The sequence below is a fragment of the Podarcis tiliguerta genome (assembly GCF_965153285.1).
Source record: "Podarcis tiliguerta genome assembly, chromosome: 3".
Lineage (NCBI taxonomy): Eukaryota > Metazoa > Chordata > Lepidosauria > Squamata > Lacertidae > Podarcis > Podarcis tiliguerta.
The window spans coordinates 67267328-67290747 of NC_139536.1; the positions used below are offsets into that span (position 1 = coordinate 67267328).

General features: G+C 42.5%; 2 protein-coding genes across 4 annotated transcripts in view; both read right to left on the reverse strand.

Annotated features, from left to right (window-relative positions):
* Window positions 1-784: 784 nt before the first annotated feature.
* Window positions 785-4910, reverse strand: LOC310674483 (calcium homeostasis modulator protein 6-like). The gene is made up of 2 exons (XM_083433725.1): window positions 4244-4910; window positions 785-2764 (listed from the first exon to the last, which is right to left on the reverse strand). The coding sequence occupies exons 1-2, from the start codon at window positions 4778-4780 to the stop codon at window positions 2342-2344; spliced, it is 960 nt and encodes a 319-aa protein (XP_083289851.1). The 5' UTR covers window positions 4781-4910; the 3' UTR covers window positions 785-2341.
* A 7797-nt stretch (window positions 4911-12707) lies between these two features.
* Window positions 12708-23420, reverse strand: part of NT5DC1 (5'-nucleotidase domain containing 1) — a 141964-nt gene continuing 131251 nt past the window's right edge. For all 3 annotated transcript variants that reach the window (XM_083433666.1, XM_083433665.1, XM_083433664.1), the window contains 4 exons: window positions 19909-20162; window positions 18459-18698; window positions 17429-17636; window positions 12708-16399 (listed from right to left, as the gene is read on the reverse strand). In XM_083433666.1, coding sequence (XP_083289792.1) covers window positions 14629-16399; window positions 17429-17636; window positions 18459-18698; window positions 19909-20162 — 2473 coding nt within the window. In that variant the 3' untranslated portion in view covers window positions 12708-14628. The remainder of the gene's footprint in view (window positions 16400-17428; window positions 17637-18458; window positions 18699-19908; window positions 20163-23420) is intronic.

Consider the following 23420-nt stretch of genomic DNA (forward strand, 5'->3'; position numbering starts at 1 on the left):
TCTAACTGGCAATATTCATATGGCTCTATCCCAGCAAATTCAGGATCACATATTGAGTGGAACGAGAGGCCAATACATAACTAATCAGATGCAGCAACATGACAATGTCACAGAATGAATGAAGGCAATTGAGAATGAGAAGCGGTGCTCCCTGGCAATAGTCATGTGATCAACCCTAGCCCCCTCCCCCCTTTCATATCACAGAATGAACCAGATGATGTTATTTAAGGGAAAGGGAAGAAGCCAATTTAGAGTTCAGGCGATGCTTCCTGAAATGGTGAACTCTTTTCATAGCAGCCACTGAAAAACTGCTGAAAGGGAGGGGATTTCCAGTGTTGCTGAATGTTCCCCTTGGGTGGGGGGGTCCTTTTCCTTTTCAATGCCAGAGAGTATTATTATAGGTCACTGCTTTCTCAGGATGTCAACAACTGATCATGCCTGAACAGATGAAACCCAAATGCCACTGGTTTTAAGATTTGGGGGAGGCCTGAGCATGCTGTTCAGGGTCACTTGGAAATCATCAAGCAAGAAAGCAACCGTGCAGACTTGCCCAGCACCCGACTACCAACAACAAGCATGTTCCTTCTCCCACTGAAGAAGCAACTGAGTTCGGACTTCAGCTTTTTCTAGGAGGAAACAGATAACTTAAAGAACCTTATGAGTGAGGAAGGAAGGAAATGCTTATAGGATTTGGGAAGAAATGGGCTAAGGGGTGCCTGAGATATGGATTGCACAAACAAGAAAGCAAATAATGGGGTAAGACAAGGATTTTCCAGCAGAAACATTTTGTGTTGCACTGGTTAATTTATTAGAAGCAGGGTAAGTGTACTACTCTTTTTGTGGCTGCAGAAGGATCCCAGACCAAACAGTTTTTTCCCATGATTCCAGTGGAAATACCCAAACACATGCTTCCTTTTGGGGGCCCCTTGGGAACATAAGAGATCCAGTTGCCCCCCCCCCCCATGTCCTTTTTCTTACTCCTTGACAGGCAAGGTGAAAGTTTCATTTGGGCAAGTAGCCCAGTATCAGTCCACACACACTAACTCAATTTGGATGCCATTTTCCTCATTCTCTGAACCAGGGGTCTCCAACATGGTGCCCACATGTGCCAGTGAACATGATGCCCATAAATACCAGTAAATATCCTCTCATAAAATCCACAATGCAAGAGAAACGTATCTCTTCCTGCTTAATTCCTGGCTCAGCGTCTCTTGCATTGAATGTGCCGTAAACATGCCCATTTGTTTTATGTGTTAAAACTATAAACTGCCCTGATGCTTTATATTGCAGGAAAGAAATATGTTTATAAATACCATAAAAATAAAATTTTGTTGGATGCCAAAATTGGAACCCATCTTCCCATCACCCCTGAACAGATTAGAGCTGCAAAGAGCTTTTCTGTGTGAATAAGTGTGGCAAATGTAGATGTCTTTTTCCAGCTGGCGAGTGGCATGCTAATACCATTTTGTGGTCATGTCTCTTTTCCTGCTCTTTTGAATGTGGTAAACCATTTTGTGTTATGTCACGTGCCTATGACAGACATTTTGTGACTGGTGCCACGATGCTTTCTCAGTATTTCAAATGTGTCCACTGGCCTGAATTGTTTGGAAGATCAGAAACATGGCATAAGACTTCCACCTATGCTCTCCCTCTCATGTGCAGTTTGGGCATTTGGTTCCTTCCAAATCCAGTAATCCAAAGCATCATGGGGGAGGGACTCCTGAATCTTTTATTTTTAAAATACTTTGTGCCACATTTCATCTGAGTAATATAAGAGGGATTGACAAGATACAAGCAGATTCAGTAAAATAAACCTCATATCTCTATATCTATCTATCATCTATCTACCTATCTATCTGTCTTCCACCCATGGTAGTCTGCAATATATTATTCCAGGCTGGGAATTAGTGGCCAGCCAAAGCCTAGATAAGCAGGTACAGTGGTACCTCGGGTTACATACGCTTCAGGTTACAGACTCCGCTAACCCAGAAATATTACCTCGGGTTAAGAACTTTGCTTCAGGATGAGAACAGAAATCGTGCTCTGGCGGCGCGGCGGCAGCAGGAGGCCCCATTAGCTAAAGCGGTGCTTCAGGTTAAGAACAGTTTCAGGTTAAGAACGGACCTCCGGAACAAATTAAGTATGTAACCAGAGGTACCACTGTATGTCTTAGTAGGAGTCAGAGGTTAATTACGGTCAGGCTGTATACACACCATACATATAAAGCACAACCCAACACCAAAAAACAAGAGAAAGAAGGGGGGGGGGAAGGAAAGAGGAAATAACAACCACGTTCAGTTAGACATCTTCTTGTAACAGAGCCTGATGGGCAATTATTTCACTATAAACCTTGTGTGTCAATACCACCAGCGCCATCCACAAACCCCAGGCAGCAAGGAACTGTATCCCCCTCCACAGACCTAAGACTGCCAGTGTTGGTTTTGCTGCTGTTATATTTGTGCATCATGCTGTAGTAATCTTTTTTAGGGTTAAAGGTGAACAAGGAAGAAATGCCGTGCCACTCTTTGGCACTTGGAGTTGGAAACTCGTCCAGTTCTGTGGAATCAAAGAAGCACTTGACGTTCCTCTCTGCCAGCTTCGCTGCGTGATCCTTCGCCTTTTGCTCAAAAAGCTGCTGCTCTTGCTCCAGGTACACTCTCCAGAAGGCAAGCTGGAGAATACTGACTGGAGAACAGCAACGGGAGATGCATGTAGAAACTAGGGCCAATATGAAGACACTGGCGATCAAACTCCACCCCAGCACCTTGGCAAAGAAGCACAAGAGAGATAAGAACAAGGTTTGCATCAGAGAGCCCCATAGAACTCTTGCCTAGTATTAACTTGGGGTTGTGTCATGTCTGTAAGAACTATTTCTCCCCCCAAATACCAGGAACCTACTAGCTCAGACGATTAGTCCACCTAGCCCATTACTGTCTATTGTTTTGATCAGCAGTAGCAATCCAGGATCCAAGCTGAGCTCTTTCTAATCTCTGGCTGCTTTACCTTGGAAATATCAGTGATTGGAGCTGGGACCTTCTGGACATGCTCTACTACAGAGCTTTGTGTTTGGCCAAACCCCCAAGCTTTTTTTTATCATTCAGATAGGCAATAAAAGACACTTGGGTTGCTCTTTAACAGTTTTATACATAGGATGATATGAGTAAAGAGCAAAGTGAATGGAGCAGATATATTCTTACGACCCCTTTGTAGTCTGCCAGAATCCCCTCTCTTCCAGGCAGCAGTGGTTTCAAACTCCTTACAGGCAAATGGTGCAGACCCCATGCTGACAACAAGATCCTTACTGGGATCTTATATAGCACTCTATTTTTCTGACACAAGCTTATCACGTTTCATTTGGGCATATTCTCATGGCCCTGAAATTATTTATGTTTTACCATGCCAGAGGAATTCTTCAAAGATAGCCAAGTGGTTACTCTGGTTTATCTCTGTTAGGCAAATGACCCCTGCTTCAATTGCATCTTTTTCCCCAGTTGTATAGATTTCATTAATTCCTGCAAAATAAATGCTAAATGTGCAGGTTCATATAACTGCTGTCTATATAGATTCTTATTATCTGATCCCACACCTTCCAATGTTTTCCAATACAAACCTGGATGCACATCTCCCAGGATGTGTCACATGAGTCACATGACCCATGCCTCACTCTTGCCCTGAAAAGTATGTATGTATGTATTTATTTATTTATTTATTTATTACGACTGCATCAGACCAACACGGCTACCTACCTGAATCTAGAATCATGTATGAACAGATGGCTCATCAGCCCACACCTTATCCTTCCAAGTGCCCTTGTTTAAAGGCTGGGATTTTATACTGCCATCCACATAATGTCCCTTATAAGGCCCTGTTGAAGTCTGCTAAGTTGAACTACATACATGATCACATGATGCTTCTAACACTTTCAAGTAGCATCTGAATATTAGCTATGTTGTAAAAAGAGGAGTTTAGAGTTAGTTACTAAGGGGAAAGCATAAACAGAAAAAGAAGGGAAACATAAACAGCAGAAGGAAGGGCATTCCAGAAAATGCACATTTTCAGGTCACTACCACTTGATACGCTGTAGGGTACAGTGTCATGAGTAAATTTCCCCCAAATAATCCCAGTTTATACACGAGCAGGCAGCCTTTCAGTGCCCCTGGTCCCAAGTTGAGATGCTCCCCACCCACCCATGCAATTTACAAGTCATAACTTAGTAGTGCCATCTGGAAGAGGTTATACCAACCTGAGACTGTGCTTGAAGGCTCATGAGCATATCCTGCATCTCCGAGGTAGCAGTGCCACTCTGACAAGGCACCCGAGGCATGTTCTCAACACACTCACCCCCTTTGCCTTTGCACATGTACGCCTGCATTGCAGAGCTCCCAGAAGCGGCACACTCATAGAAGCGGCTTCCCAGTAAGGCCACAGCAATCCATGTCAAGGGAGCAACAGATGCTCTGACAATCACCAGCCCCAGCACTTTCAAGTAGTGCCGGAATCGGGTCCCGTGAGGGCACCTGCACAGCCTGTTGGGGGCGCAGCTTCCGGTGAGTATCTTCCAAGACTGGCTACTGAGCAAGAAGCCAAGCAGAAACAGAATAAGGGCTGGCACCAAGAGGAAGACCAGGCCGTAGAGCATATTCCAGGAGTTGCAAGGGCATTTGAAGACCACGGCAGAAAAGATGCGCTCGCTGCCAACCGTCAACAGAGAGACAGCTCCATAGCCCAGTGCCTTCTGGTGATTAAGGCAGAAATCAAACACTGCACGAAACTTGTCCATCCTGCTCCCTGGGACTACTTTGGTGCTCTACGTCAGTCCTCTGATACACTTTCTTCCTTCACAGGAAGCAAGGCGCTAATTTGAAAGAGGAAATCTGCAGTTTGAAACTATTTGCAGTCACAAACGGTTTCACTTTTGGCGCGAGATAGAGAAAGAGAATTTGGAGACTTTACTGTAAAACATGTTTATAGACCACTTCCTTTTTGGGTTTCTTCTTCATCACATCCTCCTGCAAATCTTGCTGCATTTAAATGGTCTGAGCTGTTATTTTATTTTATTAGAACCATAAGTGGTAATTATTAATTTCCAAGCAAACCAAAAAGGGTTAGGGGCAGGATACACAATTCTTCTTTTTATGTTATCTTCATAACAATGGGACTGAGCCAGACTGTTTTGTGAATTTAATGGAAGTACCAGGAGAGGCTGGTCCATGCCCTACCAGCCTCAGCCTGCCCTCACTTCTCCTCTTTCTTCCTTACAGCCAGCCAGAGAGTGGCACTGCTTCACAGCCGCAGCATCCTTAGTCTCTGCATTGCCCTTATACAACTGAGCCGGGAGGTAGATGGTGGGTCCAAAACTAGAATTAGTTGGTTATGCTTATCATTGGCTCTGGCTCCGAATACTTTTGGGTTCCCTGCTTTCCACCTTAGTAGCCCCGATGGGCAACAGTCACCACTGAGAAGTACATTACACAAGTGTGAGCTCCTTCCAAAATAGTCCCTTCTCCCCCAGCGTAGAGTAAGACCACGTTTGATCAGATAAAAATGGTTTACTTATAAACTCTCCAAAAATGAGATTCATTTGCTTTCCCACATATCACTCAGAAAACGTAACTAGTAAAACTTGGCTTGTTGCAGTGGTGAAAGTTCCTAAATTATTGGCAAAGGAACACAAGATTGGCTTGTTAGAGCCATGCCGTCTGAGCTGCAGCAACCAGCAAAAAAACCTCTTCACTCAGCTTCTCAGGTAGACTGATAGAGGACAATAGGCTTGATTACCTTCCTCCCAAGCTGAGAGGGAGTGACCTAGCTAACCCCTTTGTGCATTAATTAGACTTAAGCGTGTTGGTTATATGAAGGTTATCCCACACATTGGCTGTTCTAGCTAGAGCTGAAGCTGGGTATTCAACATCTGGAGGGCCATCCCTGGCTTAGAGCTACTGAAAGGTAAAGGTAAAGGGACCCCTGACCATTAGGTCCAGTTGTGACCGACTCTGGGGTTGCGCGCTCATCTCGCTTTATTGGCCGAGGGAGCCGGCGTACAGCTTCCGGGTCATGTGGCCAGCATGACTAAGCCGCTTCTGGCAAACCAGAGCAGCGCACAGAAATGCCGTTTACCTTCCCGCCGGAGCGGTACCTATTTATCTACTTGCACTTTGACGTGCTTTTGAACTGCTAAGTCGGCAGGAGCTGGGACTAAGCAACGGGAGCTCACCCCGTCGCAGGGATTCGAACCGCCGGCCTTCTGATCGGCAAGTCCTAGGCTCTGTGGTTTAACCCACAGCACCACCCGCATCCCAGAGCTACTGAAAGCTACCAACAATTGGCACAAAATATAGTAAATTTCCTATAAGATATTTAAACAGCAGATTCACAAATACTTATGGAACATGGCCACAGGAACATATTTGCCTTTTTGAAAACCTGTTCATTAAAGCCCCCCCCCCCCAAGTAGAAACAAATACAAACCACCACACCTTTTCCCTCTGTTTCCCATTCCCCATCCTCTTTTTTTCCTCCTCCAAGCAATGCCTGGGCCGTTGATCATGCAGCAAATTTTAGTTGAAGCCATGCCTTTCCTATCTGCTGTGATTTTAATGTTTCGAGCAACTACTAGCTACCCTGACTTTGGGGAGTGGCAAGATACAGGTGGTAAAAATTATGCTCATTCAACAGGAAAGAGGATTATAGAAAAAATGCAAATCAGTATGCTCAGAAGAATCGAGTGTTAAGATTTCCTGTTTGCGTGGGGACTGACAAAAGAGGAAGTAGTGAAGGGGGTCGAAACTAACTTTATTATTATTAAGCATTCCGCTAGGTGGCTCCTGTGTGCCACGACCTTGGCAATGATGAAACAGGCTGAAAAATGTGCATTCATCAGATGAGAACACAAGGAAAGTCTGGCAGTGACGATGCAAAGCAAATGCGCTGTAAGAACTGGGAACCAGCTAACTACATATAAAATACAGATCTATATAAAACATGGACCATTGGTTTCCTCCCTCCTCTCTCTCCCTCTCTCCCCATCCCCAGCCACGATACAGAAAGATGCAGCACCTGGAGACAGCATGTTGAGTGGTAGGGAAATGCCAGAACTTTGATCTGAGTCAGCTGAAGAATTTTGCTCACACTCAATGTCCTTGATGACACTTTTATATTTTCACTTCATGACTGCAACATCAAAGCAAGTACATTAAACCACTGATTGCACATCAAGCTCCACAGACATTGGCAGAACTTTCAGCAAAGGCTGGTTGCTCGTTCAGCAGCAAGTCATCAATTGTCAAGAAATCATGTCATGTAAAGAAAAAGAAGTTTAGGTATGGGTAAACCAGTCTGCTTCAAGGCTGCACATTTCCTCCATATATATATATAGAGAGAGAGAGAGAGAGATTCCTACATTGGAAGGGGGTTAGACCAGATGATCCTTGGGTCCCTTATAACTCTACAATTCTATGAATACCCCATCTGTGTTCCTATTTCCTCTTCTCAGAACCATGGCATCAAAGCTGAAATGAACGCTTGCCCTGGATTGTGATGTGGGATCTAGTTTTGGGTTGGAGAATCTTGGGCAAGCTTTGGCTGCTCCTGGGCCCTAACATCACTAGTCTGAGTTTGGTGCAGACAAAGACACCAGGCACTTGCATTGGTTACATGTTTCCAAAGCAAGGATGGTGCCCTTCAGAAAGTGGTGCCAGCAGGGTTTTCTGAGCCCAGTACGAATAACGAACAGTTTGCACAGAGGTAATATTCCTGACCCTGCATGCGTCAAAGCACGGATAAGCCTACTCTGTCCCTGTTCTGCCTCCTTTCCCAGCCACTTCCAGGTCATCACAATGTGCACACTTGAGCTCTCTGACTTTACTCATTGACACTGAGAGCTGGGAGCAGCCAGGTTGACTCATCTCAACTGAAATTGTAAGGAAGTTACAAGGGCTAGAGACTTTTTTTAAAAAGAAAAAGAAAGCTGATAGCCTGAGGCCCCTCTTGGCTATGGGACCTAGTACATCTGAACCCCCTGTGGCGGCCCTGTCTTCAGATGCTGGAGATTGAACCTGGGGGGGGGGTGAGACCTGCAGCCATCCAGATGTTGTTGAACTCTACTCCCCATCAGCCACATCAGCATGGCCTATGATCAGCAATGATGGGAATTGTAGTCCAGCAACATCCGGAGACCCACAGGGTCCCTACCCCCTGCTTTAATTGCATCCCTCTTTGGTTGAACAGTAAGGTTCTGATTAATATGTTAAACAAAACAATTCCATGTGTGCCATAAAGCTATGGAAGGAAAATCTGAAAGTGTCTCTGATGGTATTTAATACATGAATGGAAAAGTCTCCACCCTGCTTTTGGAACGAAGCATTCAGAATTGCCATGTTGTCAGCCGCTCTTTCCTGACAAGTTTAGAATACGCAAGTTTGTATACGTAATGTTTAGTTACATGAAAGAAAAAGCTGGGGCTTTCCTGGGGGGGGGGGGACAACAACATTGACATTGACCAAGCAGAAGGAAATTAACAGCAGTTAATTGGCCCGTTCCAAAAGGAGCTGATATTTTCCAAAGTAAACTTTTAGGGAGAAGACAACTTAACCAGGAAGCTTTAGTTTGTCAAAGGAACTGAAAAGTGACTAGACATTACTACACACCTCTGCATCCATTTCACAGAATACATACGCACTTCTCTGTGTGTGCAGAACAAAATCTTACTCACTACGCTTACGATTTATTTTTTTGAAACAGGACTTAAGAAAATGGACAGAATGTTCATGTGTGGTGCCAATTATTCATTCAAGGCCTTAATTCATTCAAGGCCTTATAAGAACTCCTCAGATTTACCAGTTATGCTTCAATACAACACCAGGGCTGAGGCCAAAATAAAACGAACTCTTCACATTGAGTTGGGAGTGTGAAAGGGCAGGCCCAGATCTGATGCTTGTGAATGATCTGCATTTTCACACACGTTTGCATTCTGTGACCAACGTCTGACTCCTTTTAGAATAAGCTGTATTTATTTCTGCCTGTTCCTTGCCAGCTTTTTAAAATTAGCAGATATTAAGTTATTAAACCTCTTATGAAAACAGTGACTTATAAGAGCATCTGTGATCAACAGGTTTTATTGCACTATAAAATGGAAGCATTTCTCTCGGGCATCCTGGCAAGCTGTAAAATTATCATATTCATAAGTTTCCTATGTGGCACAAACACACTCTGCATTCTTTTCTCGAATCAAATCAAATGTAGTGGGAGTATCCTTAAAGTACTGATGTTACAGTAATGACTTGATTCTGAGCTTCAGGCAATCCAAATAAGGGAAAACCTATTATTAATGTAATTTCTACAGGGTGAAGTGGCCCACCTCACAGTAGACATTAGAGTAACAGTAAAAAGTGGAAGGCGGTTAATAATCAAGGCTGCAATCCTAAATTATGGCTGGCAGCGGTGTGGCTTCGCGAAGTAGTGTACCCAGTGATGCACCCACAGCCCCAGCACTCGTGCCAGAAGGTGGGAGCAGGAAAAATGCCCCTACACTGTGCCAGCTCCCAGGCTGGTACTGCAGAGTCCCAGATCAGACCCGTCACCATTGCCTGACAGCAGCAGAGTCCACACAGGAGCTGCTGAATCCTGTGTCAGCCCAGCCCGGTTTCCAGGGTCTCCACTAGCTACTTCAACCCACCATTGGAGTGGCTACATTGGATTCCTCCTTTATGCTGCAACTCAACCAACAGAGGAGGCTGACAAAGCCAGGCAGAGCTGAGCCTCAGGACACTTCCTCTGGCCCCACAAGGAGTTGGGGTCGCACTGCTATAATTATGTATTGGATGCACCCATCCAATGTCATCTGCATTTATTTCAGGCACCAAAAATACTCATGCTATCTCTGTTACAACCCACACATTGTCAGAAACAACTTAGGACCACAGTACCTCAGGGACTACCTCTCTCCATATGAACTGACCTACACCCTGTGATAATCACCTGAAGCCCTCCTTCATGTGCTCCCTCCAAAAGATGTCTTGAGGGTCCTTTTTTGCAGTGACCCCATTTGTAGAATGCCCTCCCCAGGGAAGCTTGCTTGATGCCTTCATTATATAGCTTTAAGCAACAGACGGAAACGTCTCTCTTCAACCAGGCCTTGGACCGATAAACATTCTACAGTGGTACCTCGGGTTACAGACACTTCAGGTTACAGACTCCGCTAACCCAGAAAGATTACCTTGGGTTAAGAACTTTGCTTCAGAATGAGAACAGAAATCGTTCTCTGGCGACGCGGCGGCAGCAGGAGGCCCCATTAGCTAAAGTGGTGCTTCAGGTTAAGAACAGTTTCAGGTTAAGAATGGACCTCCGGAACTAATTAAGTACGTAACCAGAGGTACCACTATATTGCCTTTTAAAAAAAATTGGGGGTGGGGTGGGGGGTTAATAGTTTGCTTTTCTTTTATGATTTATTTTGTATTCTGATTTTGTATTTTTATGTTGTGATCTTCACATGAAGGGCAGTATACACATTGAATAAATTAATAACAATAAACATTTGGAGCTCTGGAAATATGCCTGGTAAATTTATCTGCTACTATGATTAGAAGGAATTGTGATTGTATGGTCTCCACATTTTTGTCCGTATTATGAAAGACCACAGGGAAAATGTATAAGTTTCAAGATACTTCAACCACATAAATAGCCATTCTTGTGGAGTCAGGTTGTCTGAAGAGGTTTTCACACATTCACTAAGGCAACTGTAAACTAGAAGTGGCTGATGAACCAATTTCTGGATGGAGTCATTCAACTTTATGCTGGAGTCACATTGCATAATTCAACGTATGATGCTGGGTTAACACAAATGTACTTCTGCACACGAGCATCTGTTAACAATTAAAGGTAAAACAAAACTGGAGAAGGCAGCATTCCCATTTGATTTTCTGTACTTCTATATTTACCTTGAAAAATATAGTTCCTCAGTATTACCAAAATATTCATTTTTTAAAAAAAATAACACTTTTATAATAAAGGACTTTCACTATTGTGAATGTAAATTAAAATTTACAACTGAACCTTGCCAAATGACAAGAAACGCTACCATAGTGTGGGAGGCCAATACTCCAATGCCTTACTGACACAGTTTGGAAGAATATGCATGCTGAATATTTTTGCTAACAGAGAAGTTTGTTTGAACAGCTATCAAATTTCCTAAGGACAAAAGCATCTGCTCCCATATCTTGTCTGCAAAATCTAGAAGTTATGAGATCTTACTTGCCCGCAAAATTTAGAACCTAGATGCTGCTAGTCTTAGAGCCATCCTTAATTTCTTACTCCAAATCCACCCTAAAGCTGAAGCAAGTAAATCTCAATACCTCATTTACTTATCTCCTGGGAAGGGCAGGGTATAAATTCAATAAATAATAGCTATGCAGTATAAATGATTATTTGCATAGTTACATTTACAGTAAGAACTCACGGCTGAGTGATCGTGACACGGCCAACTTTGTCTTGTGATTAATGGCTGAAGTGGGATGTGAATCACAGTCATGTTGTTTGTGCACTAGTTCAAAAATAGCATCAGAGAATGTGGTCAGCATATAGCATCCTACACGTCTGTTGAAATATAAAATAAAACTTCATCTGCTGGCATCCTTGAATAGTATTTTCCAACATGCCTTCTTTAAACTCCTGCTTTCAACCTATCTACATCTGCTTTTCTATTCTCGCTTTTGTAATGCACTGACCTCATTTTAACAGTATGGATGGCTGTTCACCTGATAAATCAATTACCAACAGAAGTCTTCATGATGGCCCTCTAGAGTTTTAAACATATCATTCATATATCCTCAAGAAATGTCATTTGATTGTTTTTCATAATACACAAGTTGACCGATTCTTCAGAACTAATACACTGAGCAGTGCTGTCTATCCAAAGGTTCTTTTTATAAATGCCCAAATTTGTTTCCATTAAACAAATATGCATATATTCAGTTTAGGTTGAGATCCTATGGCCCATGGGAGGGCACCACAGGGGCCAAATGGTACTAGGAATTTCTGACCTGAGAGACAGAGATCCAATGTTTAACTCTTCCCCTGACTAAAGAAATCTCCATGACCCTGGTCCTGCTGGTGTTGGAGCTCAGACATTGGTAGGGCCAAAAAGGGTGCCTATTAGTAGAGGACCGGAGGAAGCTTGGATCCAAAGTGTTTCCAGGCCCCAACATACCCCCAAACAAAAGAAAACGTTACATTGACTCAGGAACTGGTGCTGTATAAATCACAGCCCAGCAGGGAAGTGGATAAGGTGGAAGAAGTGCTTTGGGATTTCTCTCCTTCCTCCACCCCTGCAGAATTGGAGCATTAGTGCATAATTATTTTGTATCCACTCTTAAGTTTCCAAAAATGATTTTTACAAGGGCAAAAGCTGGAGAACAGTAAGAGCAAAGGAGACTAGAACCATGGGAGGAAAGACAAATTGTACAGTTCAATGGAAACTTCCCCAGACATATTCAAATACTATTGCACAGCTATGAGAGATTTTTTTAAAAAATAAGTCTTTTTTTAAAAATAAAAATTCGGGTTTTTTAAAAAGCAAAAGCTGTTGGAAGTTTTCTTCTATCTTGAACAACATTATGTGAGGTCAATGTGCATAAAATAAGAAATCAGATGTTCCTTATTGTATGGATGCACAACAAAAGAAGAAAAATCAAGCAAAAGTTTGAGATACCACAGACATTTATAATCTCTTTATTTAGCAAAATGCATTTGGAAAAAGTACTGTATATTCTTCAATGTGTACAATAAAAACCATTTCCTCAACTCATCTTCATTTTCAAATGCCTTGGATTTAAATATCATCCCCACGATTCCTGCATGCAAGAGAGGCACATTCATTAATTGCAGAAGCGATGTCTTTTCTTGTTTCGGGAACTTCTAGATACATACAGGGCCAATATCCTAAAAACTGGGAGGAGCAAGGGCCTCATCAATCAGTTAATCTCAGAAAGTTTCCCCACAGAAAGACTGCTAAGAACATATAAAGAACTCTGCTGGATCAGACCAAAGGCCCATCTAGTCCAGCATCTATTCACAGTGGTCAACTAGATGTCTATGGCATCTAGAATCCCACCTAGAAATAATTCCACAAAAATGTACATTATCCTATACATTTCACCCACACTCCCAATAAAAACATTCCCAACTGGATAGCACTTTGGTATAGATGGGGCTGAGCACCCATCATGAGCACCCCTGTTCCCTTTCCCCCAGTTACCTAATGCGTTCCCCTGGCTTCTCCAGGAAAGCTAAGCTCTGGCTCATATAAAATCATGTCATTGTAGAGATAGAAGGGGCCGTGAGGGTCATCTACTTGAACATGAAACATTTGGTGACTGGCAACAGATTATGTGAACTGACACTAGTGAAACTCAGGGCTCGTCCACAATTTTGTGTCTAGAAAGCACAGGTCTGAGCGGTTATTCACTTGACTTGCACTTTCTAGGCAAACGTTCGAGGGGTTTTTCCCTTGCCCTGCTCTTTAGTGCTAAGTCAAAGCAAACGCCAATCCAGAGAAAACCCAAATTGCTGTGTGCTCTGATTGAGCACCAAAGAGTTTTCCCTGGGGGGAAAGCAACAGGACAAGAAGAAGTGTGGCTAAGCCTTCACTTGAGAGGATCTTACAAAATTATTGATGGCTTGTTGTGTATGTTACAACATATGAATCATCCCTCAATTAGGCAGGCGTTAAGTGATGAAAATGCAAGCGTGTGCCAACGCAAAGATACCTTAGTTGTCTCATTCAAGATTTTATTTATGGGCCCAGCTGCCTCTGCATTGCACTGACCAAATAACATGAGCTCGCTGCTCTTTCCTTCCAGCATAAATGGGGAAAAGGAGAAATGACAGCATTTGGCTTATGGTGTCATAATTTCCCATTTAAGCTTTCACACACTTTAGGGTCTTGATGCTCCAGGAGCTGTTAGTTAGCCCAAACTGGCATTCTGCTTACAAAGATTGGAAGAAGGATCTTGCATAGTCTTGACTGGAGGTGGGGGCAAGGCAAGCAGCACTTTCTATTACTGGCGATAGAGAGAAAATGATAGTGATACTGACAGGAAGTGCTATACAGTAGTGCCTGCTTTTTAAGACAGGTAAGACGCAACAAATAATCAATAGCACTTCTCGTCACCCTCCCTTCATATAATTATCTCTGGCTAGACAGAAAGGATGAAATACTTTGGCTAAAAACCTTGCTGCATGTGTGAACAACCAGTTTGGGGGACTGTTAAAATAGTTACATAATTTAAAAACTTCACAAAAGTTATGGAACAACTCATCTGAGAGATATAATTTCTCTATTGAAGAAGGAAATGTAATGCCACATATTGAGTTCAGAACAAGGACATGTAACATTCATTCTTAGGACAAATGCAACTTGACCCATATCTAGGTGGTACTTTGAGATATGTGTTCAGTGCCCCAATGCCCATTAACTTTATCTTCTCTGACTACAATAATTCAATAATCCCACAAGGGTTTCTGGAATGTGTCAGAAGATGAACAAAATATACTCTGGCCCTATTTGGCTTAATGCTTTGCATAGACATATCTAATCACAGAATGGTCAAGTAGCAATCACTGGGGTTTTTATTGCTAGCATTGTGACTGAGAACAAGAGGAATACAGCCACAATAATATACAGCTGTCAATTAGCAAGATCGCATAAAGACATCTTTGGCTATGCAGGCTCTTGGCTTTCTGGAACCAAGTGAGTTGCATGGCTAGCATGACAAAGAAAATGACAATGTTCAGAATGAGGAAGAGGCGGGTGTAAGATGCTGACATCGAAGGAGCACTGCTTCGAGCAGTTGCCAGCATCTGTGCAAGACCAGATCGGCCTTTGAATAACACACTGTCCTTGTGTTTCCCATATGTAATATCTGCAAAATCAAGAAGATCTTTCATTTCCTCATCTTCATCCACAGGCAATTCTTTCTGAGCCAAAGTCTGCGCCTTCTGTCGAACCTTTCTTTCATTCACTTCAATCTGTGCAAAAATGTCGGGACCAGCATCAACGTACTTATAGCCTTTAGCCATCTTTCTGTTCTTCTTTGCTTTGCCTTGCTGCTGCTGCTGCTGCTGCTGCTGTTGCGAGATTGCAAATATCCTGTCAATGGCCTCCTCCGTCTGCCTTTTATCTGAAAACCGCAGCAGGCGCTCAGCTGTCTTTCTGAAGCTGTCTGTGTTCCGCACACGGGAAAGTATCTGTTTCTCTAGCTGCTGGAAGACAGGCTTGAAATGCTGAATGTTCTTTTCTACTATCCCCATGTAGTCTCTGACTTCTGATACCGGGGGGCTGGTAATAGCTGAGGCTTGGTCAAACAGAACTTTATGGCGGTCTGCAATAACTTGTGCAAAGACAGAGCGGCTTTTATCCTCACCGGTCCATAAATAGACGGCATAGGCATGCTCATCGGTTGTTATGAAGACATCTAATTGCTGAGAATCCCCATGGACGCTGAAGCTTTGGACCTCAATGGAAGGCCCAATAAAGAGGTACACAGCTCTCGTGACTGGTGCTCGCAGGTGAGTCGTGACATTCACATAGTTTGTCCCATTGTAAGGGTAGCCTCTGGGATACATTCTTGAGGCAATGACAGCTTTTTCACTGTAGCCAGTGTCATCCATCCAGTACATCTTGTACATTCCATCTCGTTGCCTAATGAAGGCCCCGTGGACATCGTCAATAACTGTTTCCTCAAAAGGCACATCCACATTGTGGAAGAAGCTGGCTACTGTCTCCAAGGGGCTACCATCGTCAATAAGTATTTGGTCCACTAGCAAGAGGAGCTGGGGGTGTATAAGTAGCAGGTTTCTTTGGAGGCTTTTCAGTTTTAGTTTGGGGTTGTACGCACCCACTCCTTCACCCCTGATGAAGATGATCCCACTTCTTTCCATAGCAGCAACCACTCTCCCTTGGCAATCTGCAGCCAAGTCATGTTTATATTTCAACCACTTTGATGAGCAGTCTTCAGTAACTTGCCCTTCCCAGGGGTAAAAACAGCTCTTTGACACAGCTGGAGAAAACATCAGTGCATTGTTTAAAAATGTGTATTTTGGTCCATACAGAGCTTCTGTTATGAAAGGTACACCATTGGGGGCAAAAGTGAAGGAGTTCTGATCTGGGTGTTCGTGGCCAGCATTGAAGTTCCTCCAGCCTTTAATCCAGTCTTTGTATTTATTTTGGTGAACAATATCATATATTGCACGTCCTCCCAGTTTTCCTGATTTGAAGGAGAGGAAAGGTCTGTTGACTTCAGCCGGCAGTGCACTTCCATACGTTACAACTCCCCAGTCCTCAAAATAATGCAGTTTTGGAATGCCATAGTCTGGTGGAGGTACTAAACCCAGGCTTGCATCATACCTTTCCAAAAATAAAAATAAGAGAATGACAATAATTGGCATTAATTATTCATCTCTTTTGATTTTCTTAGATATCAAGTCATTCTTAATTAGTTAAATATTAATAGGTAACAATATTCCATTCTCTAACCATCCTTGCTGAAGCATACTGTCCTGATTATATGCAGATTTTGCTTATCTATAAGCAGGAATTATAGTATCATACACTACAGGAACTCGCATGATCTAGAATATCTGCAAACAACTAGGGAAGGCAATATTTCAGATGAGGAAGATTCAGGGAAGAGCAGTCATGAAAAGCTCCAGTCCTTGACACTGGGGATGGGGCCAAATAAGAATTTGTGAACTTCCCATTAGAAAAGAAGCATTTATCTATTTCAAGGCATGTTCAGACCCCTTTAAATGTGTATCTTGCTCAAAATGGAATTTGTCCCCCCAAACTAGCCCACCAAGCAAGGACTCCCACTTTCCAAAGTTAATAAAACATACAAACAAAGCTACTTCTAAGAATGAGGAGGAGGTATCCCACAGTAAGTAAGACTCACTAGACAAAGGAGAAGCCTTGCTGGATCTATCCTTGGATAGAAATGATGCTCCTAAGTATATTCATGAACATCATTTTCTGCTGGGGATCACGGGGTTTGTAGTCTTCTCTGTTTCTTGAGCTGAAATGGGAGGCATATAATACCTACAAACCTCTGTGATCTGACAGTAAAAGATAATTTTGTACATACTCAGGAGCCCAATTTCCAGCCAATGGCAGACCCCACAAGGCTTCTTCTGTGCCATAAGTTGATTATTATTCTTTTGCAGGGGCAGGTTGGGGCTGAGGTTTGCACAAAATTACTGCCAATTTTTTCTTCCGTTTTCATTAGATACTGCTTTCATAATTTCAAAGTTCATAAGGACGTTAATTTCATGCCAGTCAGTTTTTGTCCAAGGTAGCACATGAACAGAGTACAATATTCCTACATACATTGGCAGAGGACCCTCAAAAGTCTCTCTGCATTAGGATTTGTTTGTCTCGTACCAGAGAAATTCAGTGTGAAGCGTGCACCAACGCTGTCCTTTGGATGGTGTCCCTGGGCCTTCAAGCACTCGGTTCCTCCTTATCTGATCAGCCAACCAATTTCCACTACCATTGCGCATAACGAACTTGTCCAGGAACACCAACTGGCTCTCTGGTCCATAAAACCAATTGTAGTTGGAATCTGCAATAGCAACTGTCCTTTGGAATCCTATGAGGAAAAGTAAAATCAGACATGTATCCATGTAAGCACATAACTCAACACTGCATATGTGAGTACAGAGATTGGAGCATCCTGCTGAAGTCAGAAGGAGTCCTTGGGAATTAAAGATTTCCAGGATTTTAACTATGCTCTTGAATATTGTTTTATCTAGCATGCAATCAATTTAAGATAAGAGTTTCAACAGACACCCCCTTTTTTGTTAATCTCAAACCCAACAGCAGCATAAAGTTGTGAAGTGGTATTGCCTCAGTTATATGTGCACGTATGGGAATACTTGTGCTGTAGCAGGCATTCTAATAAGGATGGTTTGCCTGGTTTAATAAATTGTGGTCCAACTTCATAGTCTAGTTGCATCAGGAAGATCCATACCACAGTATTAACTCCCTTTTCAGCAGGAACGCCTTGCCTGGTGGGGTAGAAGTGCAGCAATAGCCTCCTAGCAGCAGCAGCAGCACTGCTAGCTACCTGGGGGCGGAGAGGCAAGCTGAATGGGCAAATGGGCAAGAAAAGCAGAAAGTGCTTTCTGCATTTAAAAATGCACTTTTGGATCCAACCCAAATATTCTGGGTCACTTTGATCCAGAGAATCCTCTATGTGTGCAGAAACAGATATTTAGGTGTGATTGCACTGTGTCCATCGCTTGACAGCTGGTTGGTGCTGCTCAGCTCCAGCAGCACTTATCTCCTGTCAGGAGGAGCTGCAGTTTGATACTGACATGCAGCCTGCCACTGTACACAAGAATCTCACAACTTGGGGCTTTATCTAAAGACCCATTGGTCATTTATTTTGAAGCTGATTCGAGCTGCTTACCTGGCAGAACTGTCCTGTACATAAAAGCAAAATGTTCTTTAAGCCAGGGGTGTTTAAAGTGGTTAATGTCAAAATGCCTTTGAACAAGGAACATGTATTGGAAAAGGGATCTGGTGGTGTAGCTGCCATACGCTACTCCTTCATAGAGAGATCCATCTGTCACTTCCTGAAGCAGAACTATAGACTTTTCCATGATTGCAAGGACTTGCTTAGTCCACAGGTATGCTTCCTGAAGATAACCTGGAAGGTAATATTGAGAATATTATACCTAATAGAGATACAATCTATAAAATGTCATTTTTAAACACAGATATAAAAAATTACACATACTAGTTTATGACCAGGATGGAAAGTATTCTATGAAAATATCCAAACTGAAAGTGGCAAAGAATTCAGCTTCCCCTGAATATCAGTTTTCATTAAAAATGAATTATTCCAAAACATCAAGTGAAGGCCAGGGGCATGATCCAGCTTCCTACTTATGTGAGTTGGCTGCTTCTGCTCCAAGCAGCAGTTACGTACATCCTGGTGAGGTGTATTAAGCTGGATCCATATATAGGAGACAAGCCTTTGATAACATGTATTGCCCAAGTTTTCTGCCAAGTGATCATGCCTGGCCAATACCAGTGGTTGTCAGTTACTGACTAAACGAAAGGTCATGGGTTTGTGGTGGATAGCTCAAGGAAGATGCAACTCAGTGTGGATCAATTGAGAAAAAGGCAAAATCCATGCTAGGGTTGATTAAGGGAGGGAAGGGAAATGTGATGCACCACTTAAATCAATATTTAATGTGGCTGGATTTCATGGAATCATACTATGTACAATTCTGGTCTATCCAACTCAAAAACAACCAGGAAACCAGCAGAAAAAGATGACCAAATTGATCAAGGGGTTGAAACCCTTCCCCACAAAGAAAGGCTAAAGCAGTTGGGACTTTTTAGTTTAGAAAAATATGCAAATGATAAAGGAGGTTTATACAGTTTTGCAGGGTGTGGAATAAATGGGCAGAGATAATTTTTTTCTCCCTCTCTTATATCACATGTTATATCCTTCCCGTTCAAGCTGTTTTACAAAACATACAGGATAAATAAATTACTTGCAAATGCATTCTGAAGAAGAAAGAGTAAGAAGCAGCTAGCTTATTCAGTAACACTTCTCAAGGCAATGTCCTGAAAATAAACTAAAGCTGCAATCCTAATCACGGCTACCTGGCAGTAAACCCAGATGACTTCAGTAACTGAGAAGTGAGTTATTACTGCGCTGTAAATCAATGTAAGTGGAAGGCAGCTACTTGAGGCAGGTCCCAACATACCCTTTCCAGTTGGTTGCACTAGCTGTTGATTATCCAGCAACTGTATCAACTTCTGAAACTTTTGTTCACAACTAGAAAACGCTACTTATTCAATCATGCTTTTTTAAAAAAATGACTCTCTCATTGTTCAGCACATACCTTGATTCATCAGAACCAGGCTTCCTGCCAGCAAGGCCACGCAGTTGGTTGGCTGGTGGTTGTGCAGGTACTGGAATCCCCATCCCCGCCTGTATGATGCTTCATACATGTATCCTGAGGCATTGGCAATCACCTCAAGAAATCTTTCCTGCTGGGACTTGCTAAGATAGTTGTACAAGAAATCATAAGCAGTGGCAAATCCAACCAAAGAGTGAGCGAGAGGGACCTCATCCCACGGTGCATCCTTCACCAGCCTGTGGAAGACAAGAGAAGGGTCATCTCTATTCATTTTAGTCATACGGTAATATCCATATGGCTGGAACCCTGTGCTGACAGAAGGTTGAATTGCTCTGCCGCCTACTTAAGATGCTAGAAATTATGCAAAATCCATATGTGTGTTTGTGGGATGGAGGTGACTGAACCCTAGAGAAAATGCTGCCCATAAATGGCTGAACGTTTATGAGTTTCCTTTATACGTTAGGTGGACACTTTAAAATCTACAACGTTTATAGAAGTAAAAAGCAATAAAAACGTTACAGAGTCTTCATATGAGCTGTGTAACCTACTGATGCTTCATAAAATGCAAACATTTTATACCTATACAAACCTTTTTAACACTCTAGCTTTTGAAAAATACCACAGCAAACCACTGATTATGCCAGACCATTGGTGATTTAAAAGGACCTATTTACACATTCACACTGTGGAGTCATTTAGTTGCCGTCAAAAATGTACTATGGGATCACTGGAATCAAGCTGAAAGGAACAGTGCTAAGCACAGCCTTACCAAAACATTACATCTACTGAGAAAGTTTTTGGGTGGTTACCCTCCCCCTTCCTCCCACAAAGGCTTCTCTAATTGCAGAAACTCAAATGAACTTCAAACATTTAATCTTGGATTAAACTCTGAACATATTAAATATCACTGGACCTTCATGTCAGTATCTGTCTGTCTGCCACACTCTTAATTTACACTGCTATTCCCTTGCAGTTTACTTCACAAAAGGCAATGGCTCAAAAGGCAGCCCATGTTAGCAACCTCTAGCTAAAGTCGAACTGTTCCACATTTTTAATGAACGGCTGCCCAGAGCTATCCCATGTTTATCAAGAGGCAAATATTTAAAACCTCACCAAGTTATCCCCAATAAACTCTGCATTTAGTGTGGCATTAATTGCTTGTTTTCTGTACTTTGATTTTGCCAAAACTGCGGCCCTACAGAGGCAGAAAGTAAAGATGAAGACTTGATAGACACATGCAAGCCACAACTGGGAGAAATTTCACTCTGTTCAATAAATCTGGGACTCAGGTTTGGTTTGTGTTACGTTGGACATTGGCTTTTGCAATGTGGAAAAGCAACTTTGGTACCACCATCCTTAGCAATATACAAAGTAGACATTTCCTTTAAGAGTGAAAAAAAGTGCCTGGAAAACTTTTTTTTTTAATACTTAACTAGTGTTCGCCTATCATGGCTTAAAATACGTGAATGAATGAACACTTAACCATTTCCCACTGCTGTCCCTACAACAAAATCAGAGAGGAGCGGTCTGATAAATAATAGTGTGATAGAACTAGCATTCTTTAGAGTTTCTGGTAGAGTGCAGAGGGAACATTTTCAGTATGAAAGTGCTTTGAATAAAATAGGAACATTGGAAGCTGACTTATACTGAGTCCATCAAGTTCAGTATTGTCTACACTGAGCTCTCCAGGTTTCCCAACAGATGTCTCCCCCAGCCCTACCTGGAGATTCTGGGGACCATTTATGATGCTCTCCCACTGTGGTATGGCGCTTCCCAATGTGTGAATGCCTCTGCTCTGAGAAGCCCCTGGTCTATCCCCATTCTGTGTTCTGGAACACCCTGCCAGCAGAGATTCAGCAGGCACCTTCCGTGCCAACTTATAAACGCCTGCTGAAAACTTTTCTATTCTGCCAGGCCTTTGCAGGCAATTAAAGAGTACATGCCCACAATGGTGTGCTGATGTTTGTTTTCAATTCTTTTAATTTTAACTTGTTTTTAATTATTTATGATATTACTGTATGGTTTTATGGCTTTATATTGTTGCAAACTGCTGTGATATATTTCTATGATGTAGGAGTATATCAATATTTAAACAAACTAACACTCCAGTTCCTGAATCCTCACCTGGGCGTACTTAATAACACATTAGGACAGAGAGGTAAAGAGAAGAATGGGAGGAAGTAGGAGAGGCAACAAATCCTATATTAAAATTCAACATGTTAAATATCCTGTAGCAGCTGAGAGTCAGTTAGTGATGCACAACCTTTGATCCTTGGTAGACAAGTGACCTACAGCCATCTAGCAACTGCTGGATCAAAACAGAGATGGATTGCCGACTTCTGCCTTTGTTTCCCTTTCCATCAACACCCTCCTTTCACATACAAGGCCTCAGCTGTCATTTCAGATTTGGTTGCTGCAATTCTCCTCTCTCAGTTTTTGAACCTTTTCCTCTCTCAGCCTATAGTCTGTCTTTTGTTTTCATATCAAATTCCCAAAACAGCAACCTAAAGTAATGCTATTACTTATCCTAAGAGCTTTGATTCTGAAGCCAGATCTCCATGCATTTCCACCAGAGACATGTAAATTCCATCTGAAAACATTAAGCTTCCCCCACCCCCATTTTTTTGGATGGTACTCCAAGACACTAAACTCATTTCTATGGACAAGCCTACACAAATTCCAGGGAGTTTTTACATTGTGTCTTCAAAGCCACTGAGCTTGGGAACACTGGTCAGCCTGCTGATCAACTTTGCTCTGTCCACATTGTACTCAAAGTGTTTTTCTCTCCTCTACATTCATTGCAACTAAAGCACTTCCTCTAGGGACATGTAGATAAACTTCCCAGAAACCGTGACATGCTTTGACTTCTACCCTTGGGGTGGGGGCACACATCTACATGGAATTCAATAAATTAATTGGGCTTTATTGAATCATTATGGCTCTGTCAAGCTTTTTTAAAAAGAACACTGTCAGTAGGCTTTTTTTTTAGGGAAAAAAAGGGGGGGGGGAGAAAACCACTATCCAAAGACTTTGTGGGATATTTAATAAAGAATTTGAGCTTTCCAGCTGTACACATTGTGGTTTTTATTGTGGAATTTATACCACAGGAATTTTTGGAAAGGGGAAACACTAAAGCACACAACCCACTTCTGAATTTTGTTGAAATTGTGTACAATTCATAGTACTGTAGAGCTGAAAGGGACGGCAAGGGCCATTTAGTTCAACTCTTTGCAATGCAGGAATCTCAGCTAAAGCATCCATGACAGATGACCACCCAATCTCTGCTTTTAAACCTCCAAGGAAGGAGAGTCTACCACCTTCCAAGGTAGTCCATTGCACTGCTGAACAGCTCTTACTGTTAGAAAGTTCTTTATAATGTTTACTCAGAATCACCTTTATTTTAAGTTGAATCCCTTGGTTTGGGACCTATCCTCTGGAGCAGGCATCCCCAACCGTCGGCCCTCCAGATGTTTTGGACTACAATTCCCATCATC

Coding starts and splice junctions, on each gene's coding strand:
- LOC310674483 (XM_083433725.1), bottom strand. CDS start 4,780: ATGGACAAGTTTCGTGCAGTGTTTGATTTCTGCCTTAATCACCAGAAG. Junction 2,765..4,243: donor GCCTTCAAGCACAGTCTCAG/GTTGGTATAACC, acceptor TTCTTTGCCAAG/GTGCTGGGGTGGAGTTTGAT.